General features: G+C 37.9%; 1 protein-coding gene across 1 annotated transcript; it reads right to left on the bottom strand.

Annotated features, from left to right (window-relative positions):
- Window positions 1–1,328: 1,328 nt before the first annotated feature.
- Window positions 1,329–21,008, bottom strand: LOC138851959 (GATOR complex protein Iml1-like). The gene is made up of 9 exons (XM_070081532.1): window positions 20,866–21,008; window positions 15,046–15,189; window positions 14,662–14,831; window positions 14,240–14,359; window positions 12,926–13,066; window positions 9,630–9,772; window positions 3,784–3,971; window positions 1,925–2,121; window positions 1,329–1,676 (listed from the first exon to the last, which is right to left on the bottom strand). The coding sequence occupies exons 1-9, from the start codon at window positions 20,924–20,926 to the stop codon at window positions 1,344–1,346; spliced, it is 1,497 nt and encodes a 498-aa protein (XP_069937633.1). The 5' UTR covers window positions 20,927–21,008; the 3' UTR covers window positions 1,329–1,343.
- Window positions 21,009–22,248: the final 1,240 nt, after the last annotated feature.

Raw genomic sequence — 22,248 nt, 5'->3', positions numbered from 1 at the left:
CTATAAATATATTAAACAACCACGGTGACATCACACATCCTTGTCTAAGGCCTACTTTTACTGGGAAAAAATTTCCCTCTTTCCTACATACTCTAACTTGAGCCTCACTATCCTCGTAAAAACTCTTCACTGCTTTCAGTAACCTACCTCCTACACCATACACTTGCAACATCTGCCACATTGCCCCCCTATCCACCCTGTCATACGCCTTTTCCAAATCCATAAATGCCACAAAGACCTCTTTAGCCTTATCTAAATACTGTTCACTTATATGTTTCACTGTAAACACCTGGTCCACACACCCCCTACCTTTCCTAAAGCCTCCTTGTTCATCTGCTATCCTATTCTCCGTCTTACTTTTAATTCTTTCAATAATAACTCTACCATACACTTTACCAGGTATACTCAGCAGACTTATCCCCCTATAATTTTTGCACTCTCTTTTATCCCCTTTGCCTTTATACAAAGGAACTATGCATGCTCTCTGCCAATCCCTAGGTACCTTACCCTCTTCCATACATTTATTAAATAATTGCACCAACCACTCCAAAACTATATCCCCACCTGCTTTTAACATTTCTATCTTTATCCCATCAATCCCGGCTGCCTTACCCCCTTTCATTTTACCTACTGCCTCACGAACTTCCCCCACACTCACAACTGGCTCTTCCTCACTCCTACAAGATGTTATTCCTCCTTGTCCTATACACGAAATCACAGCTTCCCTATCTTCATCAACATTTAACAATTCCTCAAAATATTCCCTCCATCTTCCCAATACCTCTAACTCTCCATTTAATAACTCTCCTCTCCTATTTTTAACTGACAAATCCATTTGTTCTCTAGGCTTTCTTAACTAAAGTATTTCTTTTTTTGGGTCACCCTACCTAGGTAGGTGATGGTCAATGTGTTACAAAAACAAAAAGGACCCTAAAGAACAAATGTAAGTGCACTGTAATGAAAAGACAATAAATAGTAAAATAAAATTATAGTTGTTTACCTGTCATATTTTATATTTTATTTATAAAATATTTTGCCTTTACTTTCTGTCTCATGAAAATGGAAGATGACAGGTAACTCTTCCAAACTACTACATACATTCAGTAAAAAAAAATATTATTATTTTCCTATATTATTTGAATAATTCTTATTCCTAAAACATTTTCTTCACAATTTAGAAGACATGCTCTGAGGCTGGGCTGCAAGGACTACAAACTGTAAAGCCACTAACGAAAACCAAGTGTTAGCATTAAATGTCAGGACAAGCTTCAGTAGATGTTAAAATAAACATCTAAAATTAATTTCATTACAAAATGACAAGATAATGCATTAACTTATAAATATTAAAATATAGAAAATATACTACATGAAGTCAAAATATATAGCACATACTTGTTATTTTGGTTTGTTGGTAACTTGAACACCTGAGCATCATAAGCGTCATAGTCAAAAATAGAATTTGGCAAAGCAGTTTCTTGCACTGGTTTCATACAAGGTTTGCTCAAAGCATCAAATTTTTCTCTCTTCACAGTTTTGAGCTTTTCTGGGGGAAGCTTAATCCGTGGAACAAAAGTGCCATAACCAACTTTCTTCTTAGCAGAGTAAAAACTAAGGTTGATCCAGGTGTGAGGCATGCTGTAGTCATCGGCATTTATACTTCCCTTCTTGTTATGGAACTGTGACAAAAAAAAATTAGTTATAGAGATGCTTCAGTTGTAGATATGAATCTCACCTGTCTGCAACACTGTATACAATTGATTCTATTATGCACATTTCCATTATCATGACCTCTCTATTAAATTTAAAAAAAAAAGAGCATGCTGTGCAGACAAAACATATCTCCAACAAAGAAACCCATGTGTCACATATGTATTATTCCTCAAAAATACATCAATACATTCACTGTAAGCATCCACAGAACTACCTTAAGAAGTGGAACAGCATGAAGTGGCTGTTCACCCACACACACCAGATCTGACCCAACACCATTGTCAATGATGCGCTGCTTGGTGATATTTGTCAGTTCACGATCCACCTCAAAAACTCCAACACCTGGAGTTACTACCACAGACACTTGACCTGTGCGATCAAAACTTCGATCCAGATAGTGCTTCTCAAATACTGCAAAATATGAATAAAAGAATAAAAGCAAAAAATTTTGTAAAGACAGACAAGTAAACATAAACCATATTCACAACAGTTGTTAGAATTAAGGATTGTACTGAATAAAGCTTTATTATAGTTTCTAGATGTAAATGGGAAATGGCAGAGTATTTTGTTATGTAATTTCAGAGAAGTTACACCTGCTGCAGCAGCAAGTTTTATGCTCTTTCTTGATGGTGTAATGATCTGTGGGAACTATAAACAAATTAGGAAAATGTTATTTCTCAATTTTTATTAATGCCTCATCAGAGCAAAATGAGACTTAATACTAGAAAGAGTAGCCAGACATCTACCTCTTGGTAGGAGAAAAATTTGTTGGCAAGAAGGATAATACAGGCAAAGAGAATTGATGATGTGTTTAACCTAATCCCCAGAGAACAATAGTAAAGATAAAGAAATTTTGCTAAACAACAAAAAAGATAAAAGATAAAGATTTCATTTCTTTGCAAAGGTTACAATGTGTATTTACAATTTTGATTTGTTAGGTACAAAGAAAGCCATTATCATGCTGGGGCATTTCGGGGAGACTTATCCTAACACATAATAATTAATTAAGTCTATATGAGAAAAGAGTGGTTAACTTTTTAATAAATCTTTATTTTATCTTAATATTAATGCGAGGTAGTCAAGGTAGAGGTTTATAAGAATAATAATCTTGAAGTTGCACATAATGAAAATAATATTACAATTAATGGTTCAAACATTAATATTTCATAGATTGGCAGATGTTTTAATAGACTTGAGGTCATATAATATTTAGGAGAATTGCTTCAAACTGGTTAAATGTTGTTTGGTTTGGTTTGGTTAGTATTGAGAGATGAGAAGATAGCCCCAAATTTGTATTGTTGTCATGGGATCCTTAACTGGTTCAGGTAGTGAATTACAGATCTTCAGGCCCTTTATGTGCACTGCATTTTTGCAGTGTGAGACTAACACAAGAAGCACTAGGAAACAAAATTAGTTAACAACAACCAGTACCTCAATAATGCATCTTCTAGCAAGTTCCATCAGCCTGACTGAGGTAGGCAGGTCTATGCCCTCTAGGTACAAGCAAATGAACACACACAACATTCTTAAAGATTATTCCCTCTGTGTGTGAATGATGGTGAAAGTGTTGAATGATGGTAAAAGTCTTTTTTATTTTTTTGGGGCCACCCTGCCTCGGTGGGAGTGGGCCAGCATGTTAAAAAAAAAAAACATAAAAGATTGTGTCAAAAAAGAAGACCTACCACAGTGACTGTACAGCATTCTACAAGGCTACAGATGATTAATTAAATAAGGAGACAAATGATTTTGCCCTTTGATCTCCTTTCCACTTTAAGTACACATTCTCACTTTGCTCTCTGTTTTCACCTCCTGTCATTAATTCTTGTTGGCTTTGGTTAGCATTCACTCTCACTCTTCTCCTTCCTACTGATGCATCACAGCTATTTTACACAGAAAGGTTATTATTATTTTATAAGAGGGGATGTGGCAATTTAGAGGGTCATTTGACTTTTGACATCTGTGCACTTCTGGCAAGAAAGCTATTCATTGAATGGTGAAAACATTTTCTTTTCTGAGTTGCCCTACCTTGGCTGGAGATAGACAATGTATGTATTAAAAAATAATGTAATTTACCATTAAGAGAAATGTTAAGGACCTCTAGAAAATTTCCTTGTGATGCACAAGAATTTGTTGCTTCTGGCACATCAGAGCCCAGATTTCGGTGGTAGTCTAACACAGTTGGCAAGTAGTTGTTGAACATGCGACGTAGACGAGTTAATGTTGTAGACCAGTCATCATACCGCTCATTCTGCACAGCAACCCTGTCAAAACAGACAATAATAATAACAAGCATAAAAAAAATTCTACATAACTAGAATTTATATGGGAGGAATTTATGTATTACTATCATATGCTCACAGCAAACATATAAACTTTTAAGGGTCATGCATCGCCTGAGGAATGGGAGGTAATCATTTTTAATGCAAGGAAAAATAGGATAGCTTCAATTCCTCGGATCAACAACCTTTCACCAGTTCTTTAGTTTCTTGCAATAGTCTTTTCCTGCAACCAACAATTCCATACATATTTCTTGAAGACCCATTTCCATAATTTCAAATACAATTTCTTTGAAAAGAAATATGACTTTTACACTTCTAAATCCTCAATGTTCTTTCTTCTTCTTCTTTCAACAAACCAGCCATATCCCACCAAGGCAGGGTGGCCCAAAAGTAAAAAGGAAAGTTCTTCTTTCAACAAACCGGCCATATCCCACTGAATCAGGGTGGCCCATGAAGAAAAACAAAACTTTCTATTTTTAAATGTAGTAATGTATACAAGAGAAGGGGTTACTAGCTCCTTGCTCCTGGCATTTTAGTCATTTCTTATGACACACATGGCTTATGGAGGAAGAATTCTGTTCCACTTCCCCATGGAGATCTTTCTTTCTTTCAACAAACCGGCCATATCCCACCGAGGCAATAAACGAGGAAATAAACAAGAACAAGAACTAGTCAGGAAATAGAAGAAAATCCAGAGGGGCATGTGTATATACATGTATATATATGCTTGTCTATGCATGTGCAGTGTGACCTAAGTGAAAGTAGAAGTAGCAAGACGTACCTGAAATCTTTCATGTTTACGAGACAGAAAAAAAGACACCAGCAATCCTACCATCATGTAAAAAAGTTACAGGCTTCTGTTTCACACTCACTTGGCAGCATGACCCAAAGAGGAAACACATTCACCATCATTCATTCAATTGCTGTCTTGCCAGAAGTGTGCTGGCATCACAATTTGTATTACCCCTCCTACTGCAACATGCCAACCCCTTCTTCAAAGTGCAGACAATGCCTTTTCCACCTCCAGGACTCAAATCCAGCTAACCTATGACATATTTTCTATTTTCCTTTTTTCCATTCAGACTGGAGTCTTTCACTGAAAAAACAAATAAATCCAATTCTGGATGATTGAAATATTTTAGATCTCCTTATTTCTACACTATTCATGTTCAATTATTTTAGTCAGAATATTTACAAAATCTCTTCAGAATCTGAAGAGAAGTTGCAGAGATTGGTGGATGAATTTGGTAGGGTGTGCAAAAGAAGAAAATTAAAAGTGAATACAGGAAAGAGTAAGGTTATGAGGATAACAAAAATATTAGGTGATGAAAGATTGGATATCAGATCGGAGGGAGAGAGTATGGAGGAGGTGAATGTATTCAGATATTTGGGAGTGGACGTGTCAGCGGATGGGTCTATGAAGGATGAGGTGAATCATAGAATTGATGAGGGGAAAAGGGTGAGTGGTGCACTTAGGAGTCTGTGGAGACAAAGAACTTTGTCCTTGGAGGCAAAGAGGGGAATGTATGAGAGTATAGTTCTACCAACACTCTTATATGGGTGTGAAGCATGGGTGATGAATGTTGCAGCGAGGAGAAGGCTGGAGGCAGTGGAGATGTCATGTCTGAGGGCAATGTGTGGTGTGAATATAATGCAGAGAATTCGTAGTTTGGAAGTTAGGAGGAGGTGCGGGATTACCAAAACTGTTGTCCAGAGGGCTGACGAAGGGTTGTTGAGGTGGTTCGGACATGTAGAGAGAATGGAGCGAAACAGAATGACTTCAAGAGTGTATCAATCTGTAGTGGAAGGAAGGCGGGGTAGGGGTCGGCCTAGGAAAGGTTGGAGGGAGGGGGTAAAGGAGGTTTTGTGTGCGAGGGGCTTGGACTTCCAGCAGGCGTGCGTGAGCGTGTTTGATAGGAGTGAATGGAGACGAATGGTTTTTAATACTTGACGTGCTGTTGGAGTGTGAGCAAAGTAACATTTATGAAGGGGTTCAGGGAAACCGGCAGGCCGGACTTGAGTCCTGGAGATGGGAAGTACAGTGCCTGCACTCTGAAGGAGGGGTGTTAATGTTGCAGTTTAAAAACTGTAGTGTAAAGCACCCTTCTGGCAAGACAGTGATGGAGTGAATGATGGTGAAAGGTTTTCTTTTTCGGGCCACCCTGCCTTGGTGGGAATCGGCCAGTGTGATAATAAAAAAAATATAATAATAATTTACAAAATTTCTACAACTAAGGCAGTCTTAACTCAGAGTGTAACTTCAATTTCAAAATTATTTACATTTGCATTAACATACAAAAGATAAAAACAATAATTTAGCAATAATGAATACCAGGATGTTTATTTGGATATAATAAACACTGTCTAGACCAGTGGTTCTTCATCCCTAGGTCCCCTGAAGTGAGTGCAAGAACAACAACATCACGATCAAATGTTATAAATATGAAAATGGTATACAGAAATCTAGATAAGAAATGCATTCAATTTTTTTTTTTTTTTTCAACAAGTCAGCCGTCTCCCACCGAGGCAGGGTGACCCAAAAAAGAAAGAAAATCCCCAAAAAGAAAATACTTTCATCATCATTCAACACTCCGCAATCCTACATTCTGTCTTACCTCTAATTCTTTCAATTATAACCCTACCGTACACTTTTCCTGGTATACTCAGTAAACTTATTCCTCTATAATTTTTACAGTCTCTTTTGTCCCCTTTCCCTTTATATAAAGGGACTATACATGCTCTCCGCCAATCCCTAGGTACCTTCCCCTCTTTCATACATTTATTAAACAAAAGTACCAACCACTCCAACACTATATCCCCCCCTGCTTTTAACATTTCTGTCATGATCCCATCAGTTCCAGCTGCTTTACCCCCTTTCATTCTACGTAATGCTTCACATACCTCCCCCACACTTACATTCTGCTCTTCTTCACTCCTAAAAGATGGTATACCTCCCTGACCGGTGCATGAAATTACTGCCTCTCTTTCTTACTTAACATTTAAAAGTTCCTCAAAATATTCTCGCCATCTACCTAATACCTCCATCTCCCCATCTACTAACTCCCCTACTCTGTTCTTAACTGACAAATCCATACTTTCCCTAGGCTTTCTTAACTTGTTTAACTCACTCCAAAATTTTCTTATTTTTATTAAAATTTCTTGACAGTGCCTCTCCCACTCTATCATCTGCTCTCCTTTTGCACTCTCTCACCACTCTCTTTACCTTTCTTTTACTCTCCATATACTCTGCTCTTCTTATAACACTTCTGCTTTGTAAAAACCTCTCATAAGCTACCTTTTTCTCTTTTATCACACCCTTTACTTCATCATTCCACCAATCACTCCTCTTTCCTCCTGCCCCCACCCTTTATATATATTTTTTTTTTCAACAAGTCGGCCGTCTCCCACCAAGGCAGGGTGACCCAAAAAAGAAAGAAAATCCCCAAAAAGAAAATGCTTTCATCATCATTCAACACTTTCACCACACTCACACATAATCACTGTTTTTGCAGAGGTGCTCAGAATACAACAGTTTAGAAGCATATACGTATAAAGATACACAACATATCCCTCCAAACTGCCAATATCCCAAACCCCTCCTTTAAAGTGCAGGCATTGTACTTCCCATTTCCAGGACTCAAGTCCGACTATATGAAAATAACCGGTTTCCCTGAATCCCTTCACTAAATATTACCCTGCTCACACTCCAACAGATCGTCAGGTCCCAAGTACCATTCGTCTCCATTCACTCCTATCTAACACGCTCACGCACGCTTGCTGGAAGTCCAAGCCCCTTGCCCACAAAACCTCCTTTACCCCCTCTCTCCAACCCTTTCGAGGACGACCCCTACCTCGCCTTCCTTCCCCTATAGATTTATATGCTTTCCATGTCATTCTACTTTGATCCATTCTCTCTAAATGACCAAACCACCTCAACAACCCCTCTTCTGCCCTCTGACTAATACTTTTATTAACTCCACACCTTTTCCTAATTTCCACACTCCGAATTTTCTGCATAATATTTACACCACACATTGCCCTTAGACAGGACATCTCCACTGCCTCCAACCGTCTCCTCGCTGCTGCATTTACCACCCAAGCTTCACACCCATATAAGAGTGTTGGTACTACTATACTTTCATACATTCCCTTCTTTGCCTCCATAGATAACATTTTTTGACTCCACATATACCTCAATGCACCACTCACCTTTTTTCCCTCATCAATTCTATGATTAACCTCATCCTTCATAAATCCATCCGCCGACATGTCAACTCCCAAGTATCTGAAAACATTCACTTCTTCCATACTCCTCCTCCCCAATTTGATATCCAATTTTTCTTTATCTAAATCATTTGATACCCTCATCACCTTACTCTTTTCTATGTTCACTTTCAACTTTCTACCTTTACACACATTCCCAAACTCATCCACTAACCTTTGCAATTTTTCTTTAGAATCTCCCATAAGCACAGTATCATCAGCAAAAAGTAACTGTGTCAATTCCCATTTTGAATTTGATTCCCCATAATTTAATCCCACCCCTCTCCCGAACACCCTAGCATTTACTTCCTTTACAACCCCATCTATAAATATATTAAACAACCATGGTGACATTACACATCCCTGTCTAAGACCTACTTTTACCGGGAAGTAGTCTCCCTCTCTTCTACACACCTTAACCTGAGCCTCACTATCCTCATAAAAACTCTTTACAGCATTTAGTAACTTACCACCTATTCCATATACTTGCAACATCTGCCACATTGCTCCTCTATCCACTCTATCATATGCCTTTTCCAAATCCATAAATGCAATAAAAACTTCCCTACCTTTATCTAAATACTGTTCACATATATGCTTCAATGTAAACACTTGATCTACACATCCCCTACCCACTCTGAAACCTCCTTGCTCATCCGCAATCCTACATTCTGTCTTGCCTCTAATTCTTTCAATTATAACCCTACCGTACACTTTTCCTGGTATACTCAATAAACTTATTCCTCTATAATTTTTACAATCTCTTTTGTCCCCTTTCCCTTTATATAAAGGGACTATACATGCTCTCCGCCAATCCCTAGGTACCTTCCCCTCTTTCATACATTTATTAAACAAAAGTACCAACCACTCCAACACTACATCCCCCCCTGCTTTTATCCTCTTTTTCATAAAATATGTATTACTTATTACCAAATCTCTTTCTACACATAGCTCAATTAAAGGCTCCCCATTTACATTTACCCCTGGCACCCCAAATTTACCTACTACTCCCTCCATAGCATTCAAAATACTTTAATGATATATAGAACACCCATTCTTGAGTATGTAGCACCTGCATGGAACCTTCCCTAGTGAAACAAAATGAAACTGAAAGAAGTCCAAATAATCCAAAATCCAAACAAGAGCAAAAGAGAACTGCTAGAAATTACACACCTAAATAAGCTACAAGGATATCCAAATACACTTTTTCAACAAACTATCAATGAAATTAAATGAAATAGATAATGGTACAGTGGAAGGTATTCAAAGATTGATATGACAAAGTTATTTCATGTTAAATGTTCAAAAATAAAGAGGCTGGACTCTGAGCAAAGGCTCACTCTTAAAAATATAACGATGATAATTCTTGGTTCTAACCTGTAGAAATCTTCATAAAATCTGCCTTTGTAATCTTGCTGGAGACACTCTCTCATATACTGAGGAAAATCTTCAATAGTAGTGGCCTTGTAGTAAGTACGTGAAAAGAGTACAATGGTAACATCATGGTTGCTTCCTTCCTTCTGAAGAAAAAGAATTACAAGAGAACATTGAGCACAACAAACAAATATCTGCTTATCCTCAATACTTTAATCCACAAGAAAAATGCATGAAATTCTCAATTTGGGTCAAAATTTTTTATTCAAGTTTTTTTTCTTTCTACAAACTGGCCGTATCCCACCGAGGATATAAATCAGTGTCAGTGATTTATATGCTGGTGCTTACTAAGGCACATATGTAGTAGTAGTTGTAGTAGTAGTACAAGATGCAATATGTATTTGGCCATAAAAAGTGTGTTGTTTCAAGTACTGTTTGTGCTATATCTCATAATTGTTAAGGAATTCCAACTTATAATGCCACTATTTCTATTAAGGGTCAGCATATTACATCTGGTCAGTGTACTGATGCTTGATAAGACACATAATGAATGAAAGTTAAAATGTGCATTAACCCAGTGTTGCCTCAGGCAATGACAATCACCAGCCTAAGAGAAGAAAAAAAAGAAGACGTGATAATCACACATACAGTACTCGTTGTTAAAGTATGCCAGGCCCCTCCCTCTCAAACCATGACAACAAAATAGGCCATCCCTTTGTATTCTAGGACATCCTTCAACTGTCTAGGAAGTGATTAACCCACATTCTTAAGGGTTTCACGGGATAAATTTCCCCACGACTTGCAGATGGTATCTAAAGCCACAAGAGTGGACTGATGATTTTTCCCTAATAGATCTATCAGGGTCCAGAGGTTCTCAATGGGGTTAAAGGCTGGGAAATTTCCTGGTCATTCACCAAAGAAGGGTACCTCACAGTCACAAAGCCAATGAACAACAGATTTTGCAGTGTGGCAAAGAGCATTTTCTTGCGTAAAAATCTTTGCATCGTACTGTGTGAAAAATTCAAGCAAATGAACACAAAGTAATTCTAGGTATGTTATAATAGTTAACATTAGTGGGGATGTTATTCTAGGCTTCCCTAGATATGCATTTGGTGTGGGCATATCATCAACACCATTCTCAAGGAACCAACCCAACCAGGTCCTTACTGATGTTCACACACATACATGGCTCCTACTATTTCTTCATTTGATGGCCAGCCTCATGTTATCGAATAATCTGTGAAATTGCCTCCTGTGTCAGTGACTTAATCCAGTCCATATTAATTTGTCTACAGCTACCTCACAAGCATGGAAGGCACTTAGGATGCAGCCAGTAGCCTTAGGGAATATTGAGACATCCTGCTTCAAGTTGCCAGGACAGCATAACTTTATGCTTCACTGAAACACCTAACAAAGTAGGGTACTACTTTCAACATCGAAGTAAGCCTCCACACTGCATACTTTAATGATAAGCAGTGTAAGGTCATAAAAGGATATGAAAAAACTGATTCATTGGTACCTTCCGTAGAGAGAACAAGAGGTCACAGTAGTAAATTAAGAAACAACATGATTATAAAGGACAGTAGAAAATTTATCCAGATGGGTGTAACAATGGAATGGATTAACCCTTAAACAGCATCTGTGCTCGACATATGCCATGTGCCAACTTTTTGTACCTTCAAATTTACAAGGTGCTGCTATCTTAGGCCTAAGGTCGGTTGTCTGGGTCCTTCAGCACCCTCTGTTAGTAATTTGTTTGTAGATTTGAGGATTATCTTCCCCATGGCTTGATCTCAGACCAGGCCTTCTAGGTGAAAAAGGAAATATTACAGAATTAAGAACTATTAAGAAGCATACAGGAAAGTAGTGAGATAATGAAGGCAAGTAGTAATCTGTAGGATTTACCTGCCACATGCAAAAAAAGGACTAAGCAGATTCATACAGTGCATCACGGTCAACACTCCCTCAGTCACAGCAACAACAGCAACCATATCCCACATTTTATGCTGTATATGACTTCTAGGACCATGGCAGCTATATTAAACACCATAAATGTTTAAGTCCACAAAACAATAATTTTTAAAAAGCTTTGCTAACCACATTGATCACATATGACTAAAGTACGTACATCACATAAATGGAATGATTAACAGAAACAGGACATTGCATAATACAGTGAAATGCTGAAATCTTGGAATCCAATTTCATAGATACCTGGAAACCTTAGTTTGGTATTTGGACACAATAAACTCTAATGAATAAAAACCAAATTTTTCCAGAAAATGGTATTTTAACCCAAAACATATTTTAAATATTTTTAAAAGTCATTTAATACTAGCTTATTGAATATAAGGACTAAAAGGGCACAATACTATGACTGGAATAATACACAAATAACCCACACATAGGAGAATGAAATTTATGAAGTTTCAATCCAACTTGAACCATTAACTAGTCAAACACAAGCATGAAGGGAAGGAAGCCAGTATATTATATGAGAGGGGGTGAGGCTGAGAGCAATAAAACAAACGAAGTAGTAATATAATTGTAGAAGTAGTGGTGGTAGTGGTAGTGGTAGTGGTAGTGATAGTGGCAGTGGCAGCAGCAGTAGTAGTAGTGCAACAATGGCAGATGTGACAACAAGAAAGGGAGTAGTGTAGCAACACAAGATTATTATTGTTATAATCAAAAAGAAGCACTAAGCCACAAGGGCTATACAGCGCTGCAGCAACACAAGAGTCAGAGTGGAATGTTATTGAAGCAATGGTAGTAGTAGTAGTAGTCTAAGAACAAGATAAAAAAAAAAGGAGCACTGCAGGAGAACTAATAGCCCATGAGGTAGGACAAAAACCCTGGGAAAAAACTCAGGACAGTAGAGTAGTGCAATTTTATGACAGTTTTTAACATTATTCTCATTTAAAGAACACTCAGAGAATTCCTCTATTAGTCCATTATAACAAGGGTTTACTGTATTTAATTTTCTTTGTCCAATTTTTCTCAAGAAAACTGCCTATAGACTTTTCACAATAGGTTGTCTCAGATGTTCAGAAGTCTCAGACAGCCTCCAGTCCCAGCTGAGCCAAAATCTTGCTGTTCTCCTAAAGTGAATTTGCATGAAGTGAATCCATACAAAGTTAGGGTAACCTGCCTATTAATCCCAAACTGTTAAAATGTCAAGGTGTGTGCAACTGAAAATTGAGTTAATATGGAGGAGTGTCTGAGCAAACTCCCTGCTTCATGGTACTGTATGGGACAGTGTATGGACAGATGATATGGCTAAGAGAGTTCAAAGAACTGACCTTCCATTTGGCAAAAAGCTCTGAGAGGAATCCATTCACGGCCTTTTCAAAATAAAGATCTCCATACATATCAAAGTCCCACATTTCAGAACTCATTTGGATAAAGAGGTAGACCATGCTTGTAGATGATCGATATGCAACCTATGGGAAACAAGACATGCTCATATTAAGATACTGTATTACATTTTATTGTACTTATGATGTGAATGATACTTGCATAATATCATGAAAGCCATAAAAATATATTTTAAGGATTTAATACATTTTAGATAATAATTAAGCAGCATACAAAACTTACAGGATAACTTAGTAAGGCTGCATTAAAACATACATTATTCAATGAAAAATGTAATAAAGCTGAAATTCAGGGTAATATTCAAGAGTGACATGTACCTAATTATCATATATTAAAATAAGTACTAAATATCATATGCAACTGCAGAATATATAGGTTCCTCTAAATTTACCATATATAATATAGTAGTCCCTTGAGCTATGATGGTCTTGAGTTACAATAATTTTGAGTTATGATTTACCCTTAAAAGCAATTTAGTTTTGTGTTGTGAGGGAAAAATTTGAGATATGATATGCATAAAATGAGTAGCACATGTGAGTGGACCTCAACCCAGAGACAAGACAAGGTGAAGAAAAGGTCTTAACTGAAGCAATGGTGGATGAAGTGTTAAAGGTGAGTGAGAGGGAGGGAGGGAGGGTACAAGGGAGGGAGAGAGGCAGGCAGGCAGAGGAGGGAGAGAGACAGCAGTGTTCAAGGTGTAAGGGGTGGAAGACTGCAACAAGAATAGGCATTAAATCTACAATTCATAATCTATCTCTGCCTGCCTGTCTGTTTATCTGCCTGCCTACCTTCTGCCTACCTGCCTGCCTGCCCAACCCTGTTCTACCCTGCCTACTCTGGCCTGGCTGGTATGGCCGAGCCTGTCCTGTCCTGCCCTGCATGCTCTGGCCTGTCCTGCCCTACCTGCTCTATCTTGCTTTGTATACTCCAGCTTGCCCTGACTGCAATGCCTGTTATGGTCTGCCTGCCCTGCCTCCACTGCCAATGTCTCTGAAGATTTCAGGCTGAAGCCTGTGCTTGTTGACCACTCAGAAAACCCTAGAGTTTAAGCAACAAAAAGTATCCAAAGGCAGCTTGGATACAATAGTCCTGAGATACAATACATCTTCTGGAATGAATTAATATTGTAACTCAAGGAACCACTATATTGTGTACAAAATTCATACCACACCATTATTATTGCATTTACCCATTAAATACTACTAAATACAAAAAAAAAAAATTGCTTTCATCTTTGCCTTTGTGTCCTCTGTTATAACTCCACATGCAACCTTTCCTCCTTGGGCCCACATCTCATAAACTTGGCATCGTATTAAACAAAACTCTATCTTCTTGTTGAGATACACAACAGAATCCACCTGCAAACACAAAATCAAAGTCCACAAACACCAAAAGATATACATACGGTAATTTCATTATTATCATTTTTGGACACGCACAAAATGAGCTATTCAAAATTATCTGTGCATATTAACCCTAACTTATAGTTTTGTTAATACAGTACCAACATTAATACTTTTCTTCAAGTTATGTAATGGTTACATTTAACCAATGTTACATATTAGTAATTTTCAACTATTTCAAAGCTTTTTCTAATTTGAATATTAAATTTCTTCAAATTAGTGTTTGCTTGAGTGATCTCAAAACTGATTATACTTACCAAGTTCATTTTAAGTCTCCACATATCAGAGCGACCAAGATACTGGTCTTTAAATGTGAGTTCCACCATTTCCAAAGTAACACTTTTGGGGTCAACCTTGTTTACAATTACATCCTTATATGTTCGCAGCTGGAAGGTGGCTGCCACACTCTGCTCAATGCTAATAGTATCTGAAATTACAAACTTTGCATAAGAATTACAGTATTCAGCACTAGTGTATTATACAAGCAAATAAATTACTTTGAAAGTACATTATTAATATATATACATGTACTGTACAGTAATTCAAATCAAATATTTTCAGGAGTACCTACAGTGTTAATGACAATAATATGACTTACGAAAATATTTATTACAATAAGAAAACAAAAAGCAGTTGGACACCTTTCTGAACAGTGACATCCTCAATCGTTTTGGGAACTTGGAGAAGCAGGCGTGGTAAGTCATCTTCGGGGTGATAAACTTCAATAACATCTCCTACCTTCACATCCGAACCCAGGTCTTTTATGTTCACCAGAAGATCTTCATCTATGGGAAATTTATACCATTTATAAACTACAGTACTATTAGTAGTAATAGTAGCAGTCCTACAGAACAGTACTGTTCTGTATTCAAAACAAATATTGTATCTAAAATGTGACAAAATTTCTTTTAAACATAATAAAAATATTTATACATATTAATAAACTCTGCATTTGCTTAGCAACATAGTTAAAATCTTATATAACAAAAATTACTGAGTTTTAGATTATAGTATAGACTAGCATACAGTACTGCTGGCAAAATTAATTTTAAAACAGTTGTTACTACTACAGTGCAGTACATGTACGTAAATTTTTTTTTTTTTTTTTTTTTTTTTCAACAAGTCGGCCGTCTCCCACCGAGGCAGGGTGACCCAAAAAAGAAAGAAAATCCCCAAAAAGAAAATACTTTCATCATCATTCAACACTTTCACCACACTCGCACATTATCACTGTTTTTGCAGAGGTGCTCAGAATACAACAGTCTAGAAGCATACACATATAAAGATACACAACATATCCCTCCAAACTGCCAATATCCCAAACCCCTCCTTTAAAGTGCAGGCATTGTACTTCCCATTTCCAGGACTCAAGTCCGACTATATGAAAATAACCGGTTTCCCTGAATCCCTTCACTAAATATTACCCTGCTCACACTCCAACAGATCGTCAGGTCCCAAGTACCATTCGTCTCCATTCACTCCTATCTAACACGCTCACGCACGCTTGCTGGAAGTCCAAGCCCCTTACCCACAAAACCTCCTTTACCCCCTCTCTCCAACCCTTTCGAGGACGACCCCTACCCCGCCTTCCTTCCCCTATAGATTTATATGCTTTCCATGTCATTCTACTGTGATCCATTCTCTCTAAATGACCAAACCACCTCAACAACCCCTCTTCTGCCCTCTGACTAATACTTTTATTAACTCCACACCTTCTCCTAATTTCCACACTCCGAATTTTCTGCATAATATTTACACCACACATTGCCCTTAAACAGGACATCTCCGCTGCCTCCAACCGTCTCCTCGCTGCTGCATTTACCACCCAAGCTTCACACCCATATAAGAGTGTTGGTACTACTATACTTTCATACATTCCCTTCTTTGCCTCCATAGATAACGTTTTTTGACTCCACATATACCTCAACGCACCACTCACCTTTTTTCCCTCATCAATTCTATGATTAACCTCATCCTTCATAAATCCATCCGCCGACACGTCAACTCCCAAGTATCTGAAAACATTCACTTCTTCCATACTCCTCCTCCCCAATTTGATATCCAATTTTTCTTTATCTAAATCATTTGACACCCTCATCACCTTACTCTTTTCTATGTTCACTTTCAACTTTCTACCTTTACACACATTCCCAAACTCATCCACTAACCTTTGCAATTTTTCTTTAGAATCTCCCATAAGCACAGTATCATCAGCAAAAAGTAACTGTGTCAATTCCCATTTTGAATTTGATTCCCCATAATTTAATCCCACCCCTCTCCCAAACACCCTAGCATTTACTTCCTTTACAACCCCATCTATAAATATATTAAACAACCATGGTGACATTACACATCCCTGTCTAAGACCTACTTTTACCGGGAAGTAGTCTCCCTCTCTTCTACACACCCTAACCTGAGCCTCACTATCCTCATAAAAACTCTTTACAGCATTTAATAACTTACCACCTATTCCATATACTTGCAACATCTGCCACATTGCTCCTCTATCCACTCTATCATATGCCTTTTCTAAATCCATAAATGCAATAAAAACTTCCCTATCTTTATCTAAATACTGTTCACATATATGCTTCAATGTAAACACCTGATCTACACATCCCCTACCCACTCTAAAACCTCCTTGCTCATCCGCAATCCTACATTCTGTCTTACCTCTAATTCTTTCAATTATAACCCTACCGTACACTTTTCCTGGTATACTCAGTAAGCTTATTCCTCTATAATTTTTACAGTCTCTTTTGTCCCCTTTCCCTTTATATAAAGGGACTATACATGCTCTCTGCCAATCCCTAGGTACCTTCCCCTCTTTCATACATTTATTAAACAAAAGTACCAACCACTCCAACACTATATCCCCCCCTGCTTTTAACATTTCTGTCATGATCCCATCAGTTCCAGCTGCTTTACCCCCTTTCATTTTACGTAATGCCTCACGTACCTCCCCCACACTTACATTCTGCTCTTCTTCACTCCTAAAAGATGGTATACCTCCCTGACCAGTGCATGAAATTACTGCCTCTGTTTCTTCCTTAACATTTAAAAGTTCCTCAAAATATTCTCGCCATCTACCCAATACCTCCATCTCCCCATCTACTAACTCCCCTACTCTGTTTTTAACTGACAAATCCATATTTTCCCTAGGCTTTCTTAACTTGTTTAACTCACTCCAAAATTTTTTCTTATTTTCATTAAAATTTCTTGACAGTGCCTCTCCCACTCTATCATCTGCTCTCCTTTTGCACTCTCTCACCACTCTCTTTACCTTTCTTTTACTCTCCATATACTCTGCTCTTCTTATAACACTTCTGCTTTGTAAAAACCTCTCATAAGCTACCTTTTTCTCTTTTATCACACCCTTTACTTCATCATTCCACCAATCACTCCTCTTTCCTCCTGCCCCCACCCTCCTATAACCACAAACTTCTGCCCCACATTCTAATACTGCATTTTTAAAACTATTCCAACCCTCTTCAACCCCCCCACTACTCATCTTTGCACTAGCCCACCTTTCTGCCAATAGTCGCTTATATCTCACCCGAACTTCCTCCTCCCTTAGTTTATACACTTTCACCTCCCTCTTACTTGTTGTTGCCACCTTCCTCTTTTCCCATCTACCTCTTACTCTAACTGTAGCTACAACTAAATAATGATCCGATATATCAGTTGCCCCTCTATAAACATGTACATCCTGGAGCCTACCCATCAACCTTTTATCCACCAATACATAATCTAATAAACTACTTTCATTACGTGCTACATCATACCTTGTATATTTATTTATCCTCTTTTTCATAAAATATGTATTACTTATTACCAAATTTCTTTCTACACATAGCTCAATTAAAGGCTCCCCATTTACATTTACCCCTGGCACCCCAAATTTACCTACTACTCCCTCCATAACATTTTTACCCACTTTAGCATTAAAATCCCCAACCACCATTACTCTCACACTTGATTCAAAACTCCCCACGCATTCACTCAACATTTCCCAAAATCTCTCTCTCTCCTCTACACTTCTCTCTTCTCCAGGTGCATACACGCTTATTATAACCCACTTTTCACATCCAATCTTTATTTTACTCCACATAATCCTTGAATTAATACATTTATAGTCCCTCTTTTCCTGCCATAGCTTATCCTTCAACATTATTGCTACTCCTTCTTTAGCTCTAACTCTATTTGAAACCCCTGACCTAATCCCATTTATTCCTCTCCACTGAAACTCTCCCACCCCCTTCAGCTTTGTTTCACTTAAAGCCAGGACATCCAGCTTCTTCTCATTCATAACATCCACAATCATCTCTTTCTTATCATCTGCACAACATCCACGCACATTCAGACTTCCCACTTTGACAATTTTCTTCTTCTTATTCTTTTTAGTAATCTTTACAGGAAAAGGGGTTACTAGCCCATTGTTCCCGGCAGGAAAATTAATAAGACCAAGAACTATTAAGATAAAATCAAAGAAAACTCAGATGAGTGTGTATAAATAAATGTGTACATGTATGTGTAGTGTGACCTAAGTGTAAGTAGAAGTAGCAAGACATGCCTGTAATCTTGCATATTTATGAGACAGACAAAAGACATCAGCAATCCTACCATCATGTAAAACAATCACAGGCTTCGTTTTACACTCACTTGGCAGGACGGTAGTACCTCCCTGGGTGGTTGCTGTCTACCAACCTACTACACATAAATGACAAAATAATCAGGTAATGTCACTGACTAATTTATTCATACATCATGAACTATTTCATTTTTTCACCAATTCCATATGCAGAACATGAGAGGATTTAAAGAGCCTCAAAGGCTTGGATGTATATAAATTACTGTAGTCAGTTTTTGCATAAGTGGATGATTAATGATAAATGCCTCATTGGAGAAAAGATACATTTCAATGTATTTTCCACATATCAAGCATTTAGTCACTATGTTTAGTAAACAAATTTGTGCAGAAAGAATAAATGCTTCAAAAATAAAAACTGTCACATTGATCCACATTATGATTTTATTATATTTAGGGGGATACACTAAACTTGTAGAGGTTACACAGTAATTAGGGAAATAGGAAGCAACCAGGCTTGATTCAAAGAAGGTGAAAGTTAGATTTAATTCCTTCCATCAAAAGCCCCTCAATGGCATCAGGAACCTTTCTTGAGAGGCACTGCCCATAAGAGCAGGCATAACCTAGATCAAGTAGTCACTTACTGTAAGGACATTCCCTGTGGAGAAAGGACCACTCAAACCAACAGCCTTTGCAGAATGAAGTCTGGAGTCCAGGTCTGTCTAGGCAATCCCTGACACCTGAGGCATCCTCATTCTCTCTTGTCAGTAGTATGAGTCATGTTGCATTGATACTTTATAATTCATTTGTAAGTGGCTGGAGTATACTTAATATCCATGCTTATAGAGAGACCATTGGGCGAGACATTAGCCATTAGGGTATCAGCACTGAAGGGCACTGCCCTGATCCTAGTTCAAATCCTGGAGTGATGTTGTAAGGTCATGTCACTGCACTCTGTTCCCATATACTACTTACTGTACAATAAACAGCAGTAAAAGAGATTATTACTATGGCTATAACTATGACCATAATTTTTAAAGGGGTGAACCAGTAAGCCAGCGGAAGACCTCAGTCAGACGGCCAAAAGCTACAACGGCGGGTCATCATCTGACTAAAACCCGCGTCAGGAAGCACTTGTCCTGTTTCCTGACAAACCTTACCTAACCTATTACTATCTCTCATTCTGGGAGAATGCATACCTGGAGAGTGTTCCGGGGGTCAATTCCCCCACGGCCTGGTCCATGACCAGGCCTTTCGGTGGATCAGGGCCTGATCAACCATGCTGTTACTACTGGTCGCATGTAATCCAATGTATGAACCACAGCCTGGTTGGTCAGGTAGTGTCCAGTTTCCTCTTGAAGACAGCCAAGGGTCTATTGGCAATCCCCCTGTATACTGGGAAATAAGTTTATTAAAGTACAGGTACACAAATTATCATACATAGTAACATATGTGTAAATTACCTAAGATAACTCAAAAAAGTCAGTGTCTTGCGCATGACAATACAATGCCTCAGGAATGGAAGGTAATCAAGTTTGATATAAGAAAGGGAAGCACAGTACGAATTCCTTGGCTGAATTATTATTATTATAATCAAGGGGGAAGCGCTAAACCCGGAGGATTATACAGCGCCTGGGGGGGGGGATGTGGAAGGCATTCAGGCTTAATTCGGGGAACTGGAGCAGAGATCCAATTCCCTAAGTCAAGAGCCCCTCACCAACATCAAGGAACCTTCCTTGAGGGGTCCTTGGCTCAAGAGTCCTTCGCCAGCATCTTCATCTCCTTGAAGGTTGCTACACCAAAAACAACAACAAATCATCCATACAGTCGACAGCAGTGTGCAATACCTCCGCCCATATACAGACATACATACCCTTATAGTTCGTATTATGGCTTAGCTTCGTACTATGACTAAGAAGCTTCAGTTTACTCATGTTAGCAGATTCTTTTTTCAGAAGTCTGAGCTTCCATGATGTTGTTGCTGTTGTTGTTGGGTTGATGGTTATGACGACCTGAGCACAGTGTGAAGGACACTTATAATAATAATAATAATAATAATAATAATAATAATAATAATAATAATAATAATAATAATAATAATAATAATAATAATAATAATAATAATAATAATAATAATAATAATAATAATAATAATAATAATAATAATAATAATAATAATAATACTCTTTATTTACTACAAGTACATGTACAAGGTATACAGACCATAGCTGACATACTATTATTTAGAAAGCCGCTTGTTATGCTGAGCATTTCCCGCAAATTAGGTCAGTTTTGTCCCAGGATGCGACCCACACCCAGGTACCCATGTTACTGATGGGTGAACATGGACAACCGGTGTAAAGAAACACGTCCAATGTTTCCACCCCTTCGCCGGGAATCGAACCCGGACCCTCACCGTGTGAAGCGAGAACTTTAGCCATCAGTTTAGGACATTTATTAAAGGAAACATTTCACCACGACTGGTTTCATTAGTCCTAATGTATTAATGTTGGTAGAATTACCTACAATATCTTAGGTAAAAGGACACAAGTGCAACTAACGTGACATTTTATTGCGGCAACGTTTCGCTCTCCAGGAACTTTATCAAGCCGTAACGGATTGATAAAGTTACAGTGAATAGAAGAAAATTAAATAAAACTTAATAAAATTCGCAAGTTTCTTTCTCATATGTGCGGGTTATTTGTGTATTGTTCCAGTCACGGTATTGTGCCTTTTTAGTCTTTACAGAGTAAGGTAAAACAGGTTAATATATAGTAGACAGTGCAGGTATCCTGAGGCATAAGTTAGGTCAGGCGAGAGGAATGTTAAATTGCAGAAAATATGTTCAACAAATGTTTAAGTGTTGGATTTTTATTATTGTTAACCAGATTGGTGATATTATAATCCAAAGGTGTATTATAAATAATTAATAACTGGGTTTCCACCTTACAAACTGAACTGTTGACCTTACTTATTGTTCTCAAGCTTGTGGAAACTACGACTGCACACACTAATTGTTCTAAATAACCTGAGACCTGACTTGTGTATGAAGCTATGTTAGTAAGTTTATTTACTTAGGATACCACTCTCCCTAGAAAAGTTAAGACAATTATTATTAAGAAAGGGATTACAGTTCAGGTTTTGTGGATTTCGCATAGGCAGGAGCATGACCAAGTTGATAAACTGACCAAATAAGCCTTAAATAAAGAGAATGTTCAGTATATTTTTTTCTAAAAGAAGCTTACGTAGTGTGGAA

This window comes from Cherax quadricarinatus, unplaced genomic scaffold (genome assembly GCF_038502225.1).
Source record: "Cherax quadricarinatus isolate ZL_2023a unplaced genomic scaffold, ASM3850222v1 Contig3018, whole genome shotgun sequence".
Taxonomy (NCBI): domain Eukaryota; kingdom Metazoa; phylum Arthropoda; class Malacostraca; order Decapoda; family Parastacidae; genus Cherax; species Cherax quadricarinatus.
This window is presented reverse-complemented; position numbering and strand designations above follow the sequence as displayed.